The 17,115-nt window shown below is 37.5% G+C and overlaps 1 protein-coding gene across 3 annotated transcripts in view; it reads right to left on the bottom strand.

Annotated features, from left to right (window-relative positions):
- Nucleotides 1-4,759: 4,759 nt before the first annotated feature.
- The window catches only part of MSH2 (mutS homolog 2), a 90,082-nt gene continuing 77,726 nt past the window's right edge, over nucleotides 4,760-17,115 (bottom strand). For all 3 annotated transcript variants that reach the window (XM_083350464.1, XM_083350465.1, XM_083350466.1), the window contains 5 exons: nucleotides 13,896-14,141; nucleotides 11,864-12,068; nucleotides 10,358-10,605; nucleotides 8,834-9,015; nucleotides 4,760-5,723 (listed from right to left, as the gene is read on the bottom strand). In XM_083350464.1, the coding sequence (XP_083206590.1) occupies nucleotides 5,553-5,723; nucleotides 8,834-9,015; nucleotides 10,358-10,605; nucleotides 11,864-12,068; nucleotides 13,896-14,141 (1,052 nt within the window). In that variant the 3' untranslated portion in view covers nucleotides 4,760-5,552. The remainder of the gene's footprint in view (nucleotides 5,724-8,833; nucleotides 9,016-10,357; nucleotides 10,606-11,863; nucleotides 12,069-13,895; nucleotides 14,142-17,115) is intronic.

The raw sequence follows: 17,115 nt of genomic DNA, 5'->3' as shown, positions 1-17,115 counted from the left end.
CTACTGAAGAGATCATTAGTTTAAGTTGGGACCAGAATGCCATGGCACTGATCTAGAACACTTCCCATTTCATCTCCAAAGTAGCTACTATTCAGTAAAGAAATGCAGTAACATGTGAAGGGCTGTCATGAATGCTTTAGTAATGGCTATTTTAATCTGTAGTAAAATTATATGCCATAATGGGATTCTTTTTTGGACTATCATCCTTTTGACTGTAAATGCAATAAAGCATTTATTTATATAAAAAGATTCTATGATCACAAAAAAGCCCCTAAAGAGGTTTTTTTTCCCTGCATACATGTTGTTGTTAGCTGCGAAGTCGTGTCTGACCCATCGTGACCCCATGGACAACGTTCCTCCAGGCCTTCCTGTCCTCTACCATCTTCTGGAGTCCATTTAAGCTCACCCCTACTGCTTCAGTGACTCCATCCAGCCACCTCATTCTCTGTCGTCCCCTTCTTCTATTGCCCTCAATCTTTCCCAGCATTAGGCTTTTCTCCAGTGAGTCCTTCCTTCTCATTAAGTGGCCAAAGTATTTGAGTTTCAGCTTCAGGAACTGGCCTTCTAACGAGCAGTCAGGGTTGATCTCTTCTAGGACTGAACGGTTTGATCGCCTTGCAGTCCAAGGGACTCGCAGGAGTCTTCTCCAGCACCATAGTTCAAAGGCCTCAATTCTTTTGGCGCTCAGCCTTTTTTATGGTCCAACTTTCACTGCCATACATTGCAGCTGGGAAGACCATAGCCTTGACTATACGCACTTTTGTTGACAGGGTGATGTCTCTGCTTTTTAGTGTGCTGTCTAGATTTGCCATGGCTTTCCTCCCCAGGAGCAAATGTCTTTTAATTTCTTGGCTACAGTCCCCATCTGCAGGATCTTGGAGCCCAGGAAGTGAGTTGCTTTGTATCACCCACAATACACCTACACACCTGGATTTGTTTATGTGTAAGAAAGAAGTAAGCAGAAAATGTTGGGAAAAATAATTTTGTGAAGTTGACAATCTTCAAAATTGTTATGCCAGTGGGCTGGAGCATAGACTTTCTATATTCTTTCCAGTGACTTAGTGTGCACCCCAACACAATTAGAAATATAAATGTCATTTTATTTTCATCAGTGTGATGACTTGTCAGAATGCATTCCTACTGACTCTCACAATAGGAATGAAAATCTCCCAATGCAATAAATACCAAATTGAAATGAAACACATGGATGGGAGAATATATTTAGAAATTGGACATTAAAATGAAGTTATGCTGGGTGAAGTGAGGGAACAGAGAAAAAAATATAAGAGGGAGGTATGTACTATTGTTTTTCAGAAACAAAGTCTTATAGATTATAATTGTGTTATAATCTCTCAATCATCAACAATAGCAAGAGTATCAAATGCTGCTTTACTGTACAGTATAAACAAAGAGCTTTCAGTAGAAGATATAGAACTCCACATTATTCCAGAGTTAATTTGAGCAATATGGTGATATATAGGCATCTTTAGACTATTCCACAGATCTGAAGAGATCCAATGGCACTCACTATAAATGAAGAACACAATTTGTTTACCCTGAATAATCCAATCAGAGAAAGCATCAACATCCCTAGAGATGCCAATATAGCATTCCTCCAACATGATGCCTTTAACAAATTGATACAACACCCATGATTCTCAACCAAATTAAAGCGAAATCAAATAGTCCTATTTCACAGTATGCTTTTTCTATGACTTACTGGGGTAAATTTTACTGGGCTTCCATTTAATAATAATTATGGGAAAGTTTGTAACAAGAGCTTTAAAGACTCTTAGCAACCACATAGACTTTCTCTATGATGATCTACCCCTAACACAGCCTTTCAGGCCCAATGGTGCAATAATCACCACTGTAACTATGTCCATCTGCCATGCTGCTTCTCTTTCTTTCCACCTTTCCCATCAGTAGAGCCTTCTCCAGATAATTAATTCTTTACATTATGTGATTGAAGTAGGATAATTTGACTCTGGTCATTTATGTCTCAAGTGAGAACTCTGATTTGTTCGATGATTTGTTTGTTTTCTTGACTTTACATGGGGCTTCATCAGGAGGAGAAAGCAAAAAAAATCAGTAATTTGTATATTCTTAACCAAACTGGATCCCAACATGACATCTTTCACATCTCCTACAGTGCCTGACAGGCATCATCCCTTATCAGATTTTATTTTATTTGAATTCTTCTAATTGAAAAAAAAGGAGATAGCATGGTGTAAAGCCAATTACTAACTCGAACATATTTATTTCTAAGACTGCTTATGGACTCTTTGTATCTCTTGGAAGAATCTTTAGAAATATTTTGTCAATGCTGCAAACACTGACATGTTTTTGCACTGACAATATAAGAGACAGCCTTTGGTTTAAACTGCTTCACTTTGAATCTTGAAGGGAGAGAATTTTTCTAACGTCTATTCTGAGAAGATAAGAAGCCCGGGTACAGAATGGGAGACCTCATATGTGAAACTAATTGGATGTGATTTATGACGTGTAGATAAGGGTGGGGATTATGTGTGTGTTAGATGGGTTTTGGGGGAGGAGATTTCAGATTCTGGCATCCCTCCATGAGTGCCGATGTTTCGTTTCATTACTAAGTCTTTATAGATAAATAATATGCCTTCAATTTGTTTGATTTGTCTTATTCATCGGATCCATGACATATAAATAATGGGGAACTTCAGCCCAGTTTTCTGATTTGAAGTATGCCTACTTGATCTGAAAAACAGACAGATATAAACTGGAATGGTAGAAGACTAGAGCAGGTAGATGGGAGCAAACCTACTAGTTTGCCTTCTAATAAATGGATTTTTTGTCTTCTTTCACGCAGCAATTTTTAGAGTGCCCATTACAACCCTGCAACATTGAAAATGTACTCACTTGATTGCAAAGTTTAGAGACTTTTGACTTAGCAAGTCATGCAATAGTCTAATTGCAACCTGTCAGTCATGACCATGGCGGTGTCAGTCTCTATACATATAACTAAAGCAAAGACTTGGATACAGTATAGCAAGAGGACATATGCCCTGCTGGATAAGACCCCTTACCCATCTAATCTAGCAGTCTGTTTTCACAGTGGCCAATCAACTGCAGTAGAACGTCCGCTAGTTTCCCAGCAATGGCCTTCAGAGAACATGACCCCAACAATAAGTATATCCTTTGCATTCAAAAACTGCCAAGTTTGTTTGGTGGCATCTCCAGTTCAAATATATGAAAAAATAAAAGTAAAGATCCCTGCCAAAATACACAAAAGCAGCCACAGAACATACAACACAGATCACTATGGGCACTAATATGTGTATTAATATGTATACCAATATCCTTATACTTAACAGCTTTTTAGCTAATGGAGTGAACAAAAATCATGTGCTAATTTTAATTGCTGAACAACTTCATTTGCACAATATCACTAAGCCATAAACAATCAAACCACATTATAGCTTAGTGCAATGCGTGAACCCAGCTACTGTTTTGCCAATTCTATTAATGAACAATGTTGAGGCCAGGAAATGCTTTAGACAATAATTTCTGCCTTGACAATAAAGATGCTTGCATGTTATACACTGCTCTACAATATATCCCAAAATGCTGTGTACTGATTGGAAATTGAAAACATTTGAAAGGGTACCTCCAAATAAAGACAATATGATCCATATTTTCTAGAAAAGGCCCCATTCATTAATTCTAAAGGCTGTTTTCCCCTTACCTGAAAAACTACCACACATATTGCCTATACCACAAACACTCAGCCCTGGTAGAACTAAGCAGGGGGGAAAAATTGTACAAAAAAATTGACAGTTAAACGGCACTTTAACTCTTTCAACAGTACCACAATTTACATCCCAAAACTGTCACTGTTGCTGCATTCCTATCACTTTTTTTTCAGCTGCCAAGTACTTCAAAAAAAGAAGAGAAAGAAAATGTTTTTTTTTTAAAGAAAAGTACTTGAGTTTTAATGAGTGAGTTTACTTAGCTTTAGAGGACTTCTTAGAAAATTGAGCAGTACTATATAGCCCCTGGAGGATCTCAATATTTATCTGGGAGAGAATATTATTCTCAATAGCAGACTATAAAACTAAATATACCAGTTTTGTCAATCAATTTAAACAGATTAAATGGTTAATAAATAAATTAGTATACTAGTAAAAACAGAGTTTTCATTAGAACAAAAATATTCCTTTTGTTCATCTAGATTATCTGTTTATTTATTGAACTTGGAGTGACACAATGGCTCGGCCGTTAAGTTGCTGGGCTTGTCAGCTGGAAATCAGGGTGAGCTCCCATTCTTGGCCTTACTCTGCCAACCTAGTAGTTGAAAAGCATGCAAATATGAATAGATAAATAGGTACCACTGTGGTGGGAAAGGTTACTGTGTTCTGTATTTCATGCTGATGGCCACACAATGACAGAAGCGTCTCTCAGACAATGCAGGTTCCCTAGACTGAGAATCGGAGTTGAGCATCTCCTCTTTAAGTCAGTCACTACTGGACAGAGGGAAACTTTAAACTTTTTTTTTAATTAAACGTGAATGTTATCCATCTCCACTAGAAATTAAAATATTTTTTTAATTTTGTCTCATTATTAGCTCATAATTATTAGCTATAAAATATTGGAAGCAAACATTCTTGTATTTTTGTGATTTGTTCAAGAAATAGAGTAATATGTGTCATGTAAGAAATTCCACAAAGATCCACTGAAGAAATATGGATATAATATGCCACTAATCGACAGTTTCAGAGTCTTGTGCAACAGTGGAAGACAAATTAATTTATTTTCTTCAAGTTGTTTGAAATGTTTTGAATAAAACATGAACAAAATATACAGTAAAGCTTTACACTACATTAAGGATAACAATTTTAAGTCTGGAATCCCATGGAAGTCATATAACAACACCCCTCACCCTTAGTAAATGCTTTTTTTGTTCTATACTTCAGAGCTAAATATATTGACACAAGCTATGGGCTTCTAACAAATAATAACAAAATGTCATGTCTCTTGTTTCTGTGTCATCAACATACCTGCTAATGACAGAACTGTGATTTATTCCAAGTCTGTCAAATGCCTGAAAGTATTTCAGAGGATGCCACAGATATATATATTTTCAAAAGTAAGATTGAAACAAGAATTCTTCAGTGATTGCAGCAAAATACAACCCAACATGATACAATTTATATATACATAAACAGCACCAAAAGCATAGCTTTATGGTCATAATAGTATCCAGATCCAAAGCAGTTAAAGGTACTTTGGATCTGGCATGGAAAAAGTTCAACAGACAGAACAAGAAGATGCCTATGTCAGTTCTGAAGCTCTTCTGCCCACTTCAGGGCAGTCCAACTAGGTATCTGTATTATTGTTATGTATTTCCCAACTCTACTTTTCTGACTCTCTTTATGTATGTGGATGAGAAAGTGGAACATGATTCCTGAGGCTTCTTCTTTACTATTGCATGGGAGTAAGAGGGGACAAAATAGTTGGTGTTTCAGTTTAGAGATTATGATCAGAAAAAAATCACAAGTTCAAGTGGTTTTAGTTATGTATCATGAGGCACCGTTGATGCGGGAAATAATTCCATTTACAAAAGAATTATTTTTCCTTAAAACGTAGTCTTTTAACTCCTTTAGTTTGGTCCGGATTTCTTCTTCAGACATTTCTGTCAACGGCATTGATTTCACTTGAGAAAGGAAATCTTGAATTATTTGTTCCCCCTCCTGAAAAGGAAAAAAGAAATGTAAAACCATAGTGCCTGTATCCTTTAACTGGGAGAAACGGTGTATCATAGGGCAAAACTTTTTTGACCAAGGTACCTAAAATGAGCTAACTTACAGAATGCATCCAAAATCCAGGACCCCATGCCTCCAGTGGAATCGAAATTTGGCAAATTTTATTAAACATTTTATGACATAATACAAAATGTCATAAAATATTTCTGGGGTCAGCTGCTGATGTTTGTGCCACACTGTATGTTTCAACATGGGCTATTTTCAAAGCAAATACATTTCTGAGTATCTCCCTGAATTTCTTTTAAAAAAATTTAAGTCAAGATAGTACATGAAACTCTGCCACTGTTGAAGATATTAAGGAATCTGGCAAGGAAATATTTCAGAAATGATGACCTAATGAGTTATGGATTATCTAGTAACTTATAATATTGTTATAGGATTTGTCTGTCTTGGTAATTATTGACCAGCTCCAAACATTTTATATCAATATGCATCTTGGTATAAATGTTACCTTTTCCCCCCATTTTTCTTCCTATTGTTGCACTGTAATTATTTCTTTAAAGTTTTGTATCTACTGTGTGGCTCCACTCCACTATCCTGCTGCCCTGCTGCATCCTGCACCCCTGCCACCTCTGTTGCCCTGCCCTCCACCATGTACCTGCCATTCTACACTCTGCTGTCTCTACTGCCCTACACTTCACCCTGCATCCCGCCTGCCCCCCTGCCCTACACCCCTGCATTTTGCAGCCACTGCACTCTGCCCTACACTCTGCTACCCCTGTTGCCCCCAGCTGAACTTCAGTGTCTTCTTCTTCCTGATGCTGACAAGGTATGCCCAACCTGGCCCTTCATGAGTACAGGGTGGCAGATGTCAAGACTGAGATGTCAAGGTGGAGTGTAGAGCAGTGGAGATGTAGGACTGAGCACAGAGGGGCATGGGCAGCAGAATAGAGGGCAGCCAAAAGGACAGAAATTTGTGGGGGGGGGGAGGGAAGAGATAGGTAGATGCAGGAAACTGAAGTGCACACTGTTGTCAAAAATTTGAGAGGGCTGCCAATTACCCACAAGACTGCAGGAGCACTGCAACAGCCGTAACTTCAAGGACCAGGTATAAATACCATTTAAACAGTCTGTTCTGAATCAAGTCACATGACACCTCCACCCCTGGGCTCTCTGGGGATCCTGGGTCCCTGTGTCTGATGGCCCTGGTTCCGACTCATCCTCCTCCTCCAAGTCAGCAATTGAAGGGGCCATCATGCAACCATTGAACAAATGGTCATTAAGTGAGGACTACCTGTAGTTCAATATTTATTGAACTTAGTTAGGGTTTAACACTTTCCATCAAGGCAACTATAAAGAAAAATAGAGACTAGAAATAATCTTTTAGTTCATAACTCTTCAATTTTTTTCCTATGGTTATTTAAACAAGAAGTAGTACACAATGAAAGAAAAAAAAAGGAAACATTTACTCAGAAGATGCACATTTACCTAAAGAACCTAGTACATGATTAGGATTGCTTTCCCTTTCCCTTATACTTCAGCAAAGGCATATGAGCACAAATACTGTGGAAACAGCCACAGAAGTTTAGTGAACTGGCCCATTGATTAAGTTTTACTCCACCCATATGCCAGGTGGAGAAGGTCCTAAAGCCAGGCCCTTGTTCACTCGATTTCTGCCACCCACAAGCTCTCCAAGAATGTTCACTTAAAACAGCCCTAATTATCACCTTCTAGAAAAAAAACATATTTGCCTGGAAATGGTATTTAAAAACTCACCCATTTTTATTTAATAAGCCCTTGGAACAATAGGCTAATTCCAAATTGAGCTGACAAAAAAAGTGAGGAGAAAAGATGCACTCTCATACTTGCTCGGATAGCAAATGTTATTTATCTGGAAGAAGGCATATGACTTGTTCGACACCATAGTGACTGATGATATATCTCTGCATTGCAAAGTGCTCTCTTTCCAAACACAGAGATATCTAGATTCCTATGAATGGCCTGTATGTTTTTCTTATCCGTTGTAAAATGATTTCTTTGTCATTGGTCAAATGTATCCATCAGCTCAACTTCAATCTCTATAACCTTATATAAAAACTTGGTTGACTAATCTCCAATGTTTTTTGTTCTTTCTTAACAGCAGGAGACCAATGACTCAGTATAACTTGTTAGCTTTAATAAAACAATAGCTGGATCATCTCTAATTGTTGACATGTTCTGACATGACCTTTTCTACCATAACTGTGAACATTTCTCGTGTCACATCTAAAAAAGGATGTGGGAGAAGTGGAAAAAGTGCAGAAGAGAGGAACCAAAATAATCAGGGGGCTTAATCATTTCTCTACCACAAGTTGAGGTGATGGCTATTAGCTTTGAAGGAGGACTTCAAAGCTTTGTGCAGAACAAGTGTATCAAAAGTTATTGGTTTTAAGATTCAATGTTATCTCCAAACACTACTGCATGGGTACAACAGGGGGAGGAGATGCCTTTTCCTACTTACAAACATCTCAGAAGCCTCTGGTTGGCCATTGTAAAATAGAAAATGCTGGATTAAAATGAACTGTATATTGATTTTGCAAGCCACTCTTATGCCCAAGCAAACAAGCAAATTAACATTTTCTTCAATAAAGGGTGAGCACCAGAAATAGCATACAAGTTGAAAAGACTGCTTGAAATGGCTGCTGCTGATTCCCTAAGATTTCTTTCATAAAAAAAAAAAATCTTACAACCTGAAGCTAGAATCCAAATCTCCATTTAGCAATGTTCTCTGTTTCAAAATGTTCCTCTCGTATTCATCTTTGCTAGGCCCAACTATTTTTAATTCACAATGATAATCTATGTTTATTTTCAACTCAGGATTTCATTTATTTTTATTTTTTATTTATAAAGTCAAGATTATTGATTGTAAATATGAACTACATTTTTTTATTCGAAAGATTTGTATGGCTGCTCATCTTAAAAACATAAATCTGTTGTCAAGTCACAATGGTTGTGTTGACACATCACAGGCAAATGAAATGACATTATGGTAAGATATATGAATTTTTCCAAAGAATTATAGAAAGCAGAATATAGACATACAGAAAAATCCAACAAACCTGCTTCTCCCTGTGGCATCTTTTGGCAGCTGGTTCTTCATCTTCCTCCTCCTCCTCCTGAGACATTCCAATGTTCTGAAAGTCCTCCAGTTCCAGAGCTTTGGCCTTGGCACACTCAATCACATGTTTGGGAAAGGCAGCCAATTCTGCTACATGGATACCAAAGCTCTGGTCACAGGCCCCTGGAAGAAGCATCATGAGGAAATCCTTTTATTTTAATGTTAACTTAGTAACCTGAGAGCAGAAGGTGCACCCAAAACAAGATATTGGGTGCTCAAGTCAATAGCAACAATACAGGTAATCCTCGACTTATAACCATTTGTTTAGTGACTGTTCAAGTTACAATGTGCTTCACACTTAGGACTGTTGCAGCATCCCCTGGTCATGTGATCATAACTTAGATGCTTGGCAACTGGTTCATATTTATGACAATTGCTGTGTCCAAGGGTCATGTGATCACCTTTTGCGACCTTCTGACAAGCAAAGTCAATGAGGAAACCAGATTCACTTAGCAACTGTGTTACTAACTTAACAAATGCAGTGATTCATTTAACAACTGTGGCAAGAAAGGTCATAAAATGGGGCAAAACTCACTTAACAACAAAAATTTTGGGCTCAATTATGGTTGTACGTCAAGGACTACCTGTAATCAACCCTTTGAAGAGTTGGATAAGACATACCACAGATCTCTCATAGTTGATAAACGCATCCCAAATTGACAGAAATTAAATTGGATAATTTTTCTATTTTGGTACAATGTATAAAGTGCAATGTAATTTCCAAGACAATCTTTACCATTTGAATACGTTTTCCATATTTTATTGTATATTTTTAATTGAAATATCATATAATGATTTCAAAATGTAGTGACAATAATTATAAATAAATAACAAATGCATATACAATTCTATAGTACACAGTCACGATATCTTGAGCAGGGGGTTGGAATAGAAGACCTCCATGGTCTCTTCTAACTCTGTTATTCTATTATAATACTGCACAAATACTAACTTTCAAATTATTATTGACTTGACTGATTATTCTGATATAAATATTCAAATTGATAAGCTTTGTATCAGCTGTTATAAATTTAACTCCTTGCTTACAAAAAAAATGAATTTTAAAATGGGACAAATTGAAGATGGTCAATTTTGAGATTTTTAATTCTCCTAATATACGTTCTTAATTTTAAGTATATATTTTAAAAGTTGTAATCAATGAAACCATTTCTGAATCACTATCCTCTAATACCTCATTCTCCATTTCTAACTGTTTACTTAGATCTCATATTGAATCTGTTAAAATCAGTCCAACTCAACAACCCAACTGGCATTTCTCATAAAGAAATTGTTGTTAGATTAGATCCTAAGAGCTATATTTGCCCAAAATCAAAGAAAGTAGAAATATAGGAATGTACATTTTACAATATCTTAGACAATTTTTCAACTTTGCAAAGAAACGGTCACTCATTCTACAATAAAATGAAGCAGATTTTCTCTGTCCCAGTTCACTAATGCTTTTCACCTTTTTTCACACGGTACAACATTGTCAGGGTTTCCTTTGTAGTTAATGCCGTAACATGCAAGTTATTTACAGTGGGTATTTGATCAGCCAGTGCTGTCAGTTCATGAAAATGAGTAGCAAACATAGCGAAAGCTTTCATTTTGCTGGCAATATATTCAGAAATTGCCCAGGCCAATCCAAATCCATCATATGTCGATGTTCCTCTCCCTAACTCATCAATGATTATCAAGGAATGTTCCGTTGCGGTTCTAAAAGAAAAAAAAAGATATTAGACTCTACTTTTAAAGTAGAACAATTCAAAACAGTTTTTCATAACATATTTGTGTGTGTTATATCCACTAATATGTGCATTTTTGTTTGCACCTTCTTTGCACTTGCTTACAAATTTCTTTCTGTGTGTGTGTCTGTGTCTGTGTGTCGTGTATGTGTCTGTGTGCATGCATGCGTGCACAAGAAATTTACATTTCAGTTTACATGCCAGTTTGCAAATACATATTTTAAGTTTGTACTAAAATGTGACCTGATGAATTTCTCCTCATCTCTAAATAGAAAGCAGAATTTCTCTATATACTTGATCTAAACCTACAGATGGGTTTGAATCAAGCAGACATATTCAGGACAAGGGAAGTCTGTAAGGAAGTCTAATTTGCAGAATGCTGCAGCCCTACTATTCTCTCTTGTTCAATTCCTATATTTTCCATCCCCCATCCCAAACATCAGTATTCTGTGTTTGAACTAGAGATTTTCAAAATTTTGTGATTTCTCTTGAATCTCCCTGGCTCAATAAAATTTCCTTTTGCACAAGGACATTCTTGTGCAAGTGATCATTTATGCAAGCAATTAATTGGAGATAAGGTAAAGGTAAAAGTTCCCCCGCACATGCGTGCTAGTCGTTTCCAACTCTAGGGGCCGGTGCTCATCTCCGTTTCAAAGCCGAAGAGCCAGCGCTTGTCCGAGGACATCTCCGTGGTCATGTGGCCGGCATGACTAGACACCAAAGGCGCACGGAACGCTGTTACCTTCCCACCGTAGTGGTCCCTATTTTTCTACTTGCATTTTTACGTGCTTTCGAAGTGCTAGGTTGGCAGAAGCTGGGATGAGTAACAGGCGCTCACTCTGTTACGCGGCACTCGGGATTCGACCTGCCAAACTGCTGACCTTCTGATCGACAAGCTCAGCAGCGTCCTAACCCACTGAGCCACTGTGTCCCTTAATTGGAGATAGAAGATAATAAAGCCCCGAGGGTAGGCATAGAAAAGTAGAAAAAAGCTATTGATTTATGTAGGAGCAAGAGCAGAAGGAAAGAGCAATTTCTTATTGAAGCAACTTAGCTAGGAGAAAAAATGGTGGGGGGGGGGAAATGAAAGATAGCAGTAGCAATAGATAAGTGAAGGCAGAATAGATCTTACACTCATTTGTATGTTCTTTAGAGGCAGATCAGGAAGCCTGGAGAAACAGTCTTTACCTTTCACACTTCTGCTGAACAAAAGTTGTCACTGCTCTTACCTAAGGATGGAGGAAGTCTCCAGCATTTCTGCCATGAAGGTAGATACCCCTTTCAGCTGACTATCTCCAGCTCCAACTCGAGCCAGGATGCAATCAACAATAGTCACTTCTGCAGAGTCACATGGCACAAAACAGCCAATTTGGGCCATAAGAACAATCACCCCAGTCTGTCGTATGTAAGTTGATTTTCCTCCCATGTTTGGCCCTGCAGAGCAAGCATTTCCCAAAAGTTAAACACAGTTGCACAGGAGAATCAATGAAGCTTGAGTGTCAGGATTCTCCTGGTGACTCACATTCATGACCCAAATGCAGATAGCAGCAAAAGGACTTATTTTCCCAGCAATTAAAGCAACAGAGCCTTTGTTATAATAAGAGGAAGAGCCCTTCCTCTTATTATAAGCCTCCGCTGTTCACACCAATTTGCCTCCTGATGGTTCATGACCAACTGGTGAATGGAAGGAGGTAGCTCTGCCAAGATTAACCAGAGGTGAAAGGTCCCTTGACCACGGCCTAGCTTGGAAGAACTGTGGCAAATGAGACTCTGCATTTTTAGTTCTATGAAATTATGCCTAAACACACAATTTTATATATATATATATATTTCTTTTTAAGTACAGGATTTTGTGCAAACTCCATGAAACTAATGAGTACTAAAAAAATAATAATAGTAACCTTAGGCTAATGTAATCTTCTCTTCCCACCAGGAAAAAAAATAAAGCTTACATCTAAGAAACATCAAAATTAGAAATGGTCAGTTTCTTTTAAAAATAAAAAAAAATACAAAAAACATTACTGTAGGTTAGATTGCAAATATTAAAATTGTCTCAGAAGGCAGCAGTGGAAAAACATTTCTACACTGTTGCCAAGAAATCATCATACATTTACCGAGTTTGTAAATACTAGGAAAGTGTAGGTATGTCCAGGTTTGTTTTTTGGGGGGGGCGGGGCGGGGAGCTCTCCCCAGCAACCATAAAATCACAACAAAGCTGTTTTCCCAGAGGTGTTATGGGAAAGAGAGATTGGGAAATGCCTAGAGAACTGAGAGTAATATAACCAATAATGCATCCGTCAGACTTCCATGTGTTTATTTATAAGGGAGAGAATTAAAATCTTTGGGGTAAATGAAAGCACCATAAAATTACTTGGGCATTTTTTTGAGATAGTATTCTATAAGAGAGTGGAGAAGTCTGGCTTTGTTACAGGGAAATAAAGGAGAGTTGATGTTTCAAATACACAGGGATACGCGAGAATTGAACAGAACATTCAAATGCCCTCACTTGCACTGAAAACCCCTAAAGTCATTTTACAGATTAGAGTGCTGCAAATCGATCGTTTTCAAGGTATGAGTCATTAAATCTGAAGAATTGCTGTAGAAAACAATATGTTAAAAAAACCAAAAAAAAAACCCTTGATTTACAACTAAGCTGGGGGTGGAGGAGGGAAAGGTTATTTCTATTTGGGACTTCCCGGAAGAGGAAATGAAGAGGAGGAACAAAACAACAAGAACAGGGAACAAAGTGAGGGTGTGGGTTTGCTCCAGACTTTTTCCACAGAAAGCACAACTCCCACCTAGGCAGCCACAGCTGTTCCATGTTTATTGCTTTATTTGCATATCATGAAAATCATCCCCACTAATTTGGAGAGCAGCAGTGCATCAATTCCCTCCTTAAAAGTGAAATTTGGGAGCATTAAGCTTACTTGAAAATGCCTCCTTCTAGGTCAGGGGTGTCAAACTGCCAGCCCGCGGGCCAGTTTCATCATACTGAAGCCGCGCCCACCCCACTGCCGGCAATGGTGAAAAAGCTCCGATATGTTGCGTGACGTCACATGACGTCGTGAGTTTGACATATCTGCTCTAGGTGACTGCACACCTAAACAGAAAACACCCTTTCGGAACAACTGTTATGCCATCTTTTTCTGTCTGTTTAAAGGTAAAGCTTCAAGTCTTTTAAAGCATCCACATAAAAACTTGCAGCTAAAAGTGGGTCACAGGAGGAAAGACCATAAACATGATATAAAAATGAAGTCTCACCAGTAATGATGTGGAACGTCTGTGTGTCCTTCTCAAAAGTAACATCATTTGGGATGAAGGCAACATCATCTTGAACTTCAATGCAAGGGTGCCTGGAAGCTTTCAAGATTATTCTTCCTTGCCCTTTTTCTAGAATAACTGGGCGCACATACGGTATTGGTGCTGCATTTGATGCATGAGCAAAACTGACAATGGCATCTAGCTGGGCAATGACATCATTGAGAATTTGAATGGGTTCTTTATACCCTATTGAAAAGAAAGAATCTTCAGATAGTTTTCCCACTATGCAGAAAACCAAAGGGAATTCCCAGTGATATTTTAGTACCATTCTGTTTAACCAACTCTGGCCAGTTTAACATAGAATTTCACCCAATATATTCTTTTCATTTAGTGTTGGGACTTTTATTTCATTGTATCTTTATAACCAGGGGAACTAGACTGATCTTGAACTGATAAAGTTAGTCCTATTTAGTAACTTGGATGGGAAATCAACAAAAAAAGACCAAGACTGTGGGCTGAACTAACAAGGAAAAGAAAAAAAAATAAAACCCAGAATATAATAGGAAGTCACTCTCACATCATTGTTACATTTATTAAATCAGCAGGAATCAAATTGGTTTTTATAGCCTAGAGAGAAAAGGTCACTGGGGGTTCTAGCTTGATAGTTTCAGCTTTATATGTTTCAGTTTCAAAACCCTTTCAGATATTAAGATTCAAATTCAGTCAAAGTTAAGTTCCAGCAACTATGGATCTTAGACTGCTGAATCCAGCTATCCAATTAGTCCTTCTTCTCCAACTTAGTGTTTAATATACTAATGCCATCAGTAGGTTCGGTATTAAAAGCCCATTCATGTAAGAGATTCTCAGAACAGGATATAAAGAATGCTAACAAACCTGGCACGTACAACTGAAAATGAAAAATGGAAGACAGAAAGTCCATTACACAAAAGGAATCAATGGAAAAGGGAGCAGTGGGTTTGTATCAAAATGAGATACAACATCTACATATTGTTTCAAGGGTATGAGAAACTTTAGCCAAATTCACGCTGGCCTAAATGAGCCTGAAAAAACAGCATGTCGGAAGCAGTAAAGTTTTGTTAGGTCTGGTAGTAGATTGCCTAAGGATATGTTTAAATGTAACTATGAGTTTGTTGAAGAATAGCAGATTAAAGGATTAACAAGCTAGCAGAGGGGGGAAAGTATGGTAGTAGTGACACTACACTTTCATATCCTGAAATATAACATGTATGACACATGTTATGAGCCAGGCTTGCAAACAGACTTGCAAAAGCTACTAGTCTCCTCATACTATAAGTAGAACAGAACTGGATCTTACTTCTATGTGAAGGAATAATGAAGCGGTTTCCCATGCCATGTGAATTTTTGAGGACTTAGGTATCCTTTTTAGGTAAGGGCTTCATTTGGTCATCACTTCATATAAAAAAACTCAGACTGGTTTACGTAGAATTGTCTTTGGAGAATATTCATAAGCAGCAGCTAATACAGAATATTTCAGTTCATTTTCTCAAAGAAGTTGCAGACAACATACTCTCAAAGTCAACTGCAAGGCTACCATGCTTCTTCCAGTGACATATCAAGCCTGAGTATCTTGAAGGAGTTTCTTCTACCCTTCCCTCTCAGATAAAAACATGCTACAATGGAATGGTCTTCTCAATGGGATTCATTTGACAGTTCTTGTTAAGCAACAAGTGAAGACCTGGCAAATTATGGTCATAAATCATGGCAGCTGTAAAGTGTTTTTACCTTTGTTGCAGCAGTCATTAAGCAAAAGCCATGGTTTTAAAGTGACTGCCATGGCCATTAAGTGAAACTATTGCTTGTTATGTCCTGTTTTTGCCGAAAATCAGAAGTAAACACCAGTTTTCAGGACAAAGTTATACATAGTAATCATGTGACTAGGGATGCTGCAAACAGCCATAAATGGCTGAACACACAAAATGCAGTTATATGATTGAATTGGGGGGGAAGAGCGGAAAGCTGTTGGAATTTTACTACTGGGTGGTAAATACCTTCTAAGTTGTCTGTCATAGCTTCAAATGGTTGCTAAGCAATTGGCTGTTAAGGACTATCTGTATGTATCTATCTGCCAAAAATCAAATGACCTGATGGCATACAATCAATTTTGGTTTGATTTTACTTCTTTCGTTTTCAAACATATTGAGAACTATTTTTTTTAGTGTTTGCAAGTGCACTTTGGGTATCACTGTTTAAGCAGAAACTCCCATTGATAGTTATGTAAAAACAAGCATGCCAAATACATATAAACATAATTCATACAAATGAAGCATGTAGTTTTTCATTACTCATTTTTTATGTTTTGTAGAGTTTTCTTTTTCTGGCTAAAAAAATATATTTGATGAACAGATTTCTATATGAGCGAAAGTAGATTCTTGCTATACTTATACTCAATCATATTCAGACAAAAAATAGAACAGAGGGGATAAATGAGCTTTTTGCCTTTTCCCTCCCCTAGCCCATAACAGTTTAAGAACCATCGGCTTTAATCACTAAAGACTAGGAATGAAGGCAGTAAAGATACCACTATAATCATTCACCACAGGGGCCCTTTTGTCAGCTAACCATAAAGAAAAATGATTAAAAGAAATTCAGTTATAAGGATAAAATATTACTTTTTAATTACACAAAACAATACAAAGTAATAACTTTTGCTCTAACTTTTGCAATCAGAAATTCATGAATCCCGTGTTTATCAGCAGAACACGGGATGCTTGTACACAAGAGTTACAACCATGGTTATATACACCACTGCCTATTGCTTTGAGCAAGTAAAGGTAAAATGCCTTCTATCACTTAGCCACATTTGGTATGATATGCTAAATAATGAGTGGGTTTTATCAAATTCGGAATGTAGCAATATATGTGAGAAAGGACCAAAAATCCCATCTATAATTTTTTATAATTAGATGCTTTGATTTTAAAGGAACTATCGTTTATTTCTTTTCAATGGGAACTTCTCTGAACATTTGTACAGTATTCAGCAAATAAGCAGCTACACTTATTAATATAGATGGTCCTGCAGCGATGCAGTCATGAAGTGGCAATCCCTACAGTCCCAGTTACCATCATTAACTGAATCCCATGGTCGTTAAGAGAGGCAACTTCCTGCTGACTTCCCACAACCAAAATTAGTGGGGAAGCTAATAGGAAGTTGCATGTCCTAAGCTGTCAGGCAGGCAAG

This window comes from Vipera ursinii (genome assembly GCF_947247035.1).
Source record: "Vipera ursinii genome assembly, chromosome: 1".
Classification (NCBI taxonomy): domain Eukaryota; kingdom Metazoa; phylum Chordata; class Lepidosauria; order Squamata; family Viperidae; genus Vipera; species Vipera ursinii.
This window is presented reverse-complemented; position numbering and strand designations above follow the sequence as displayed.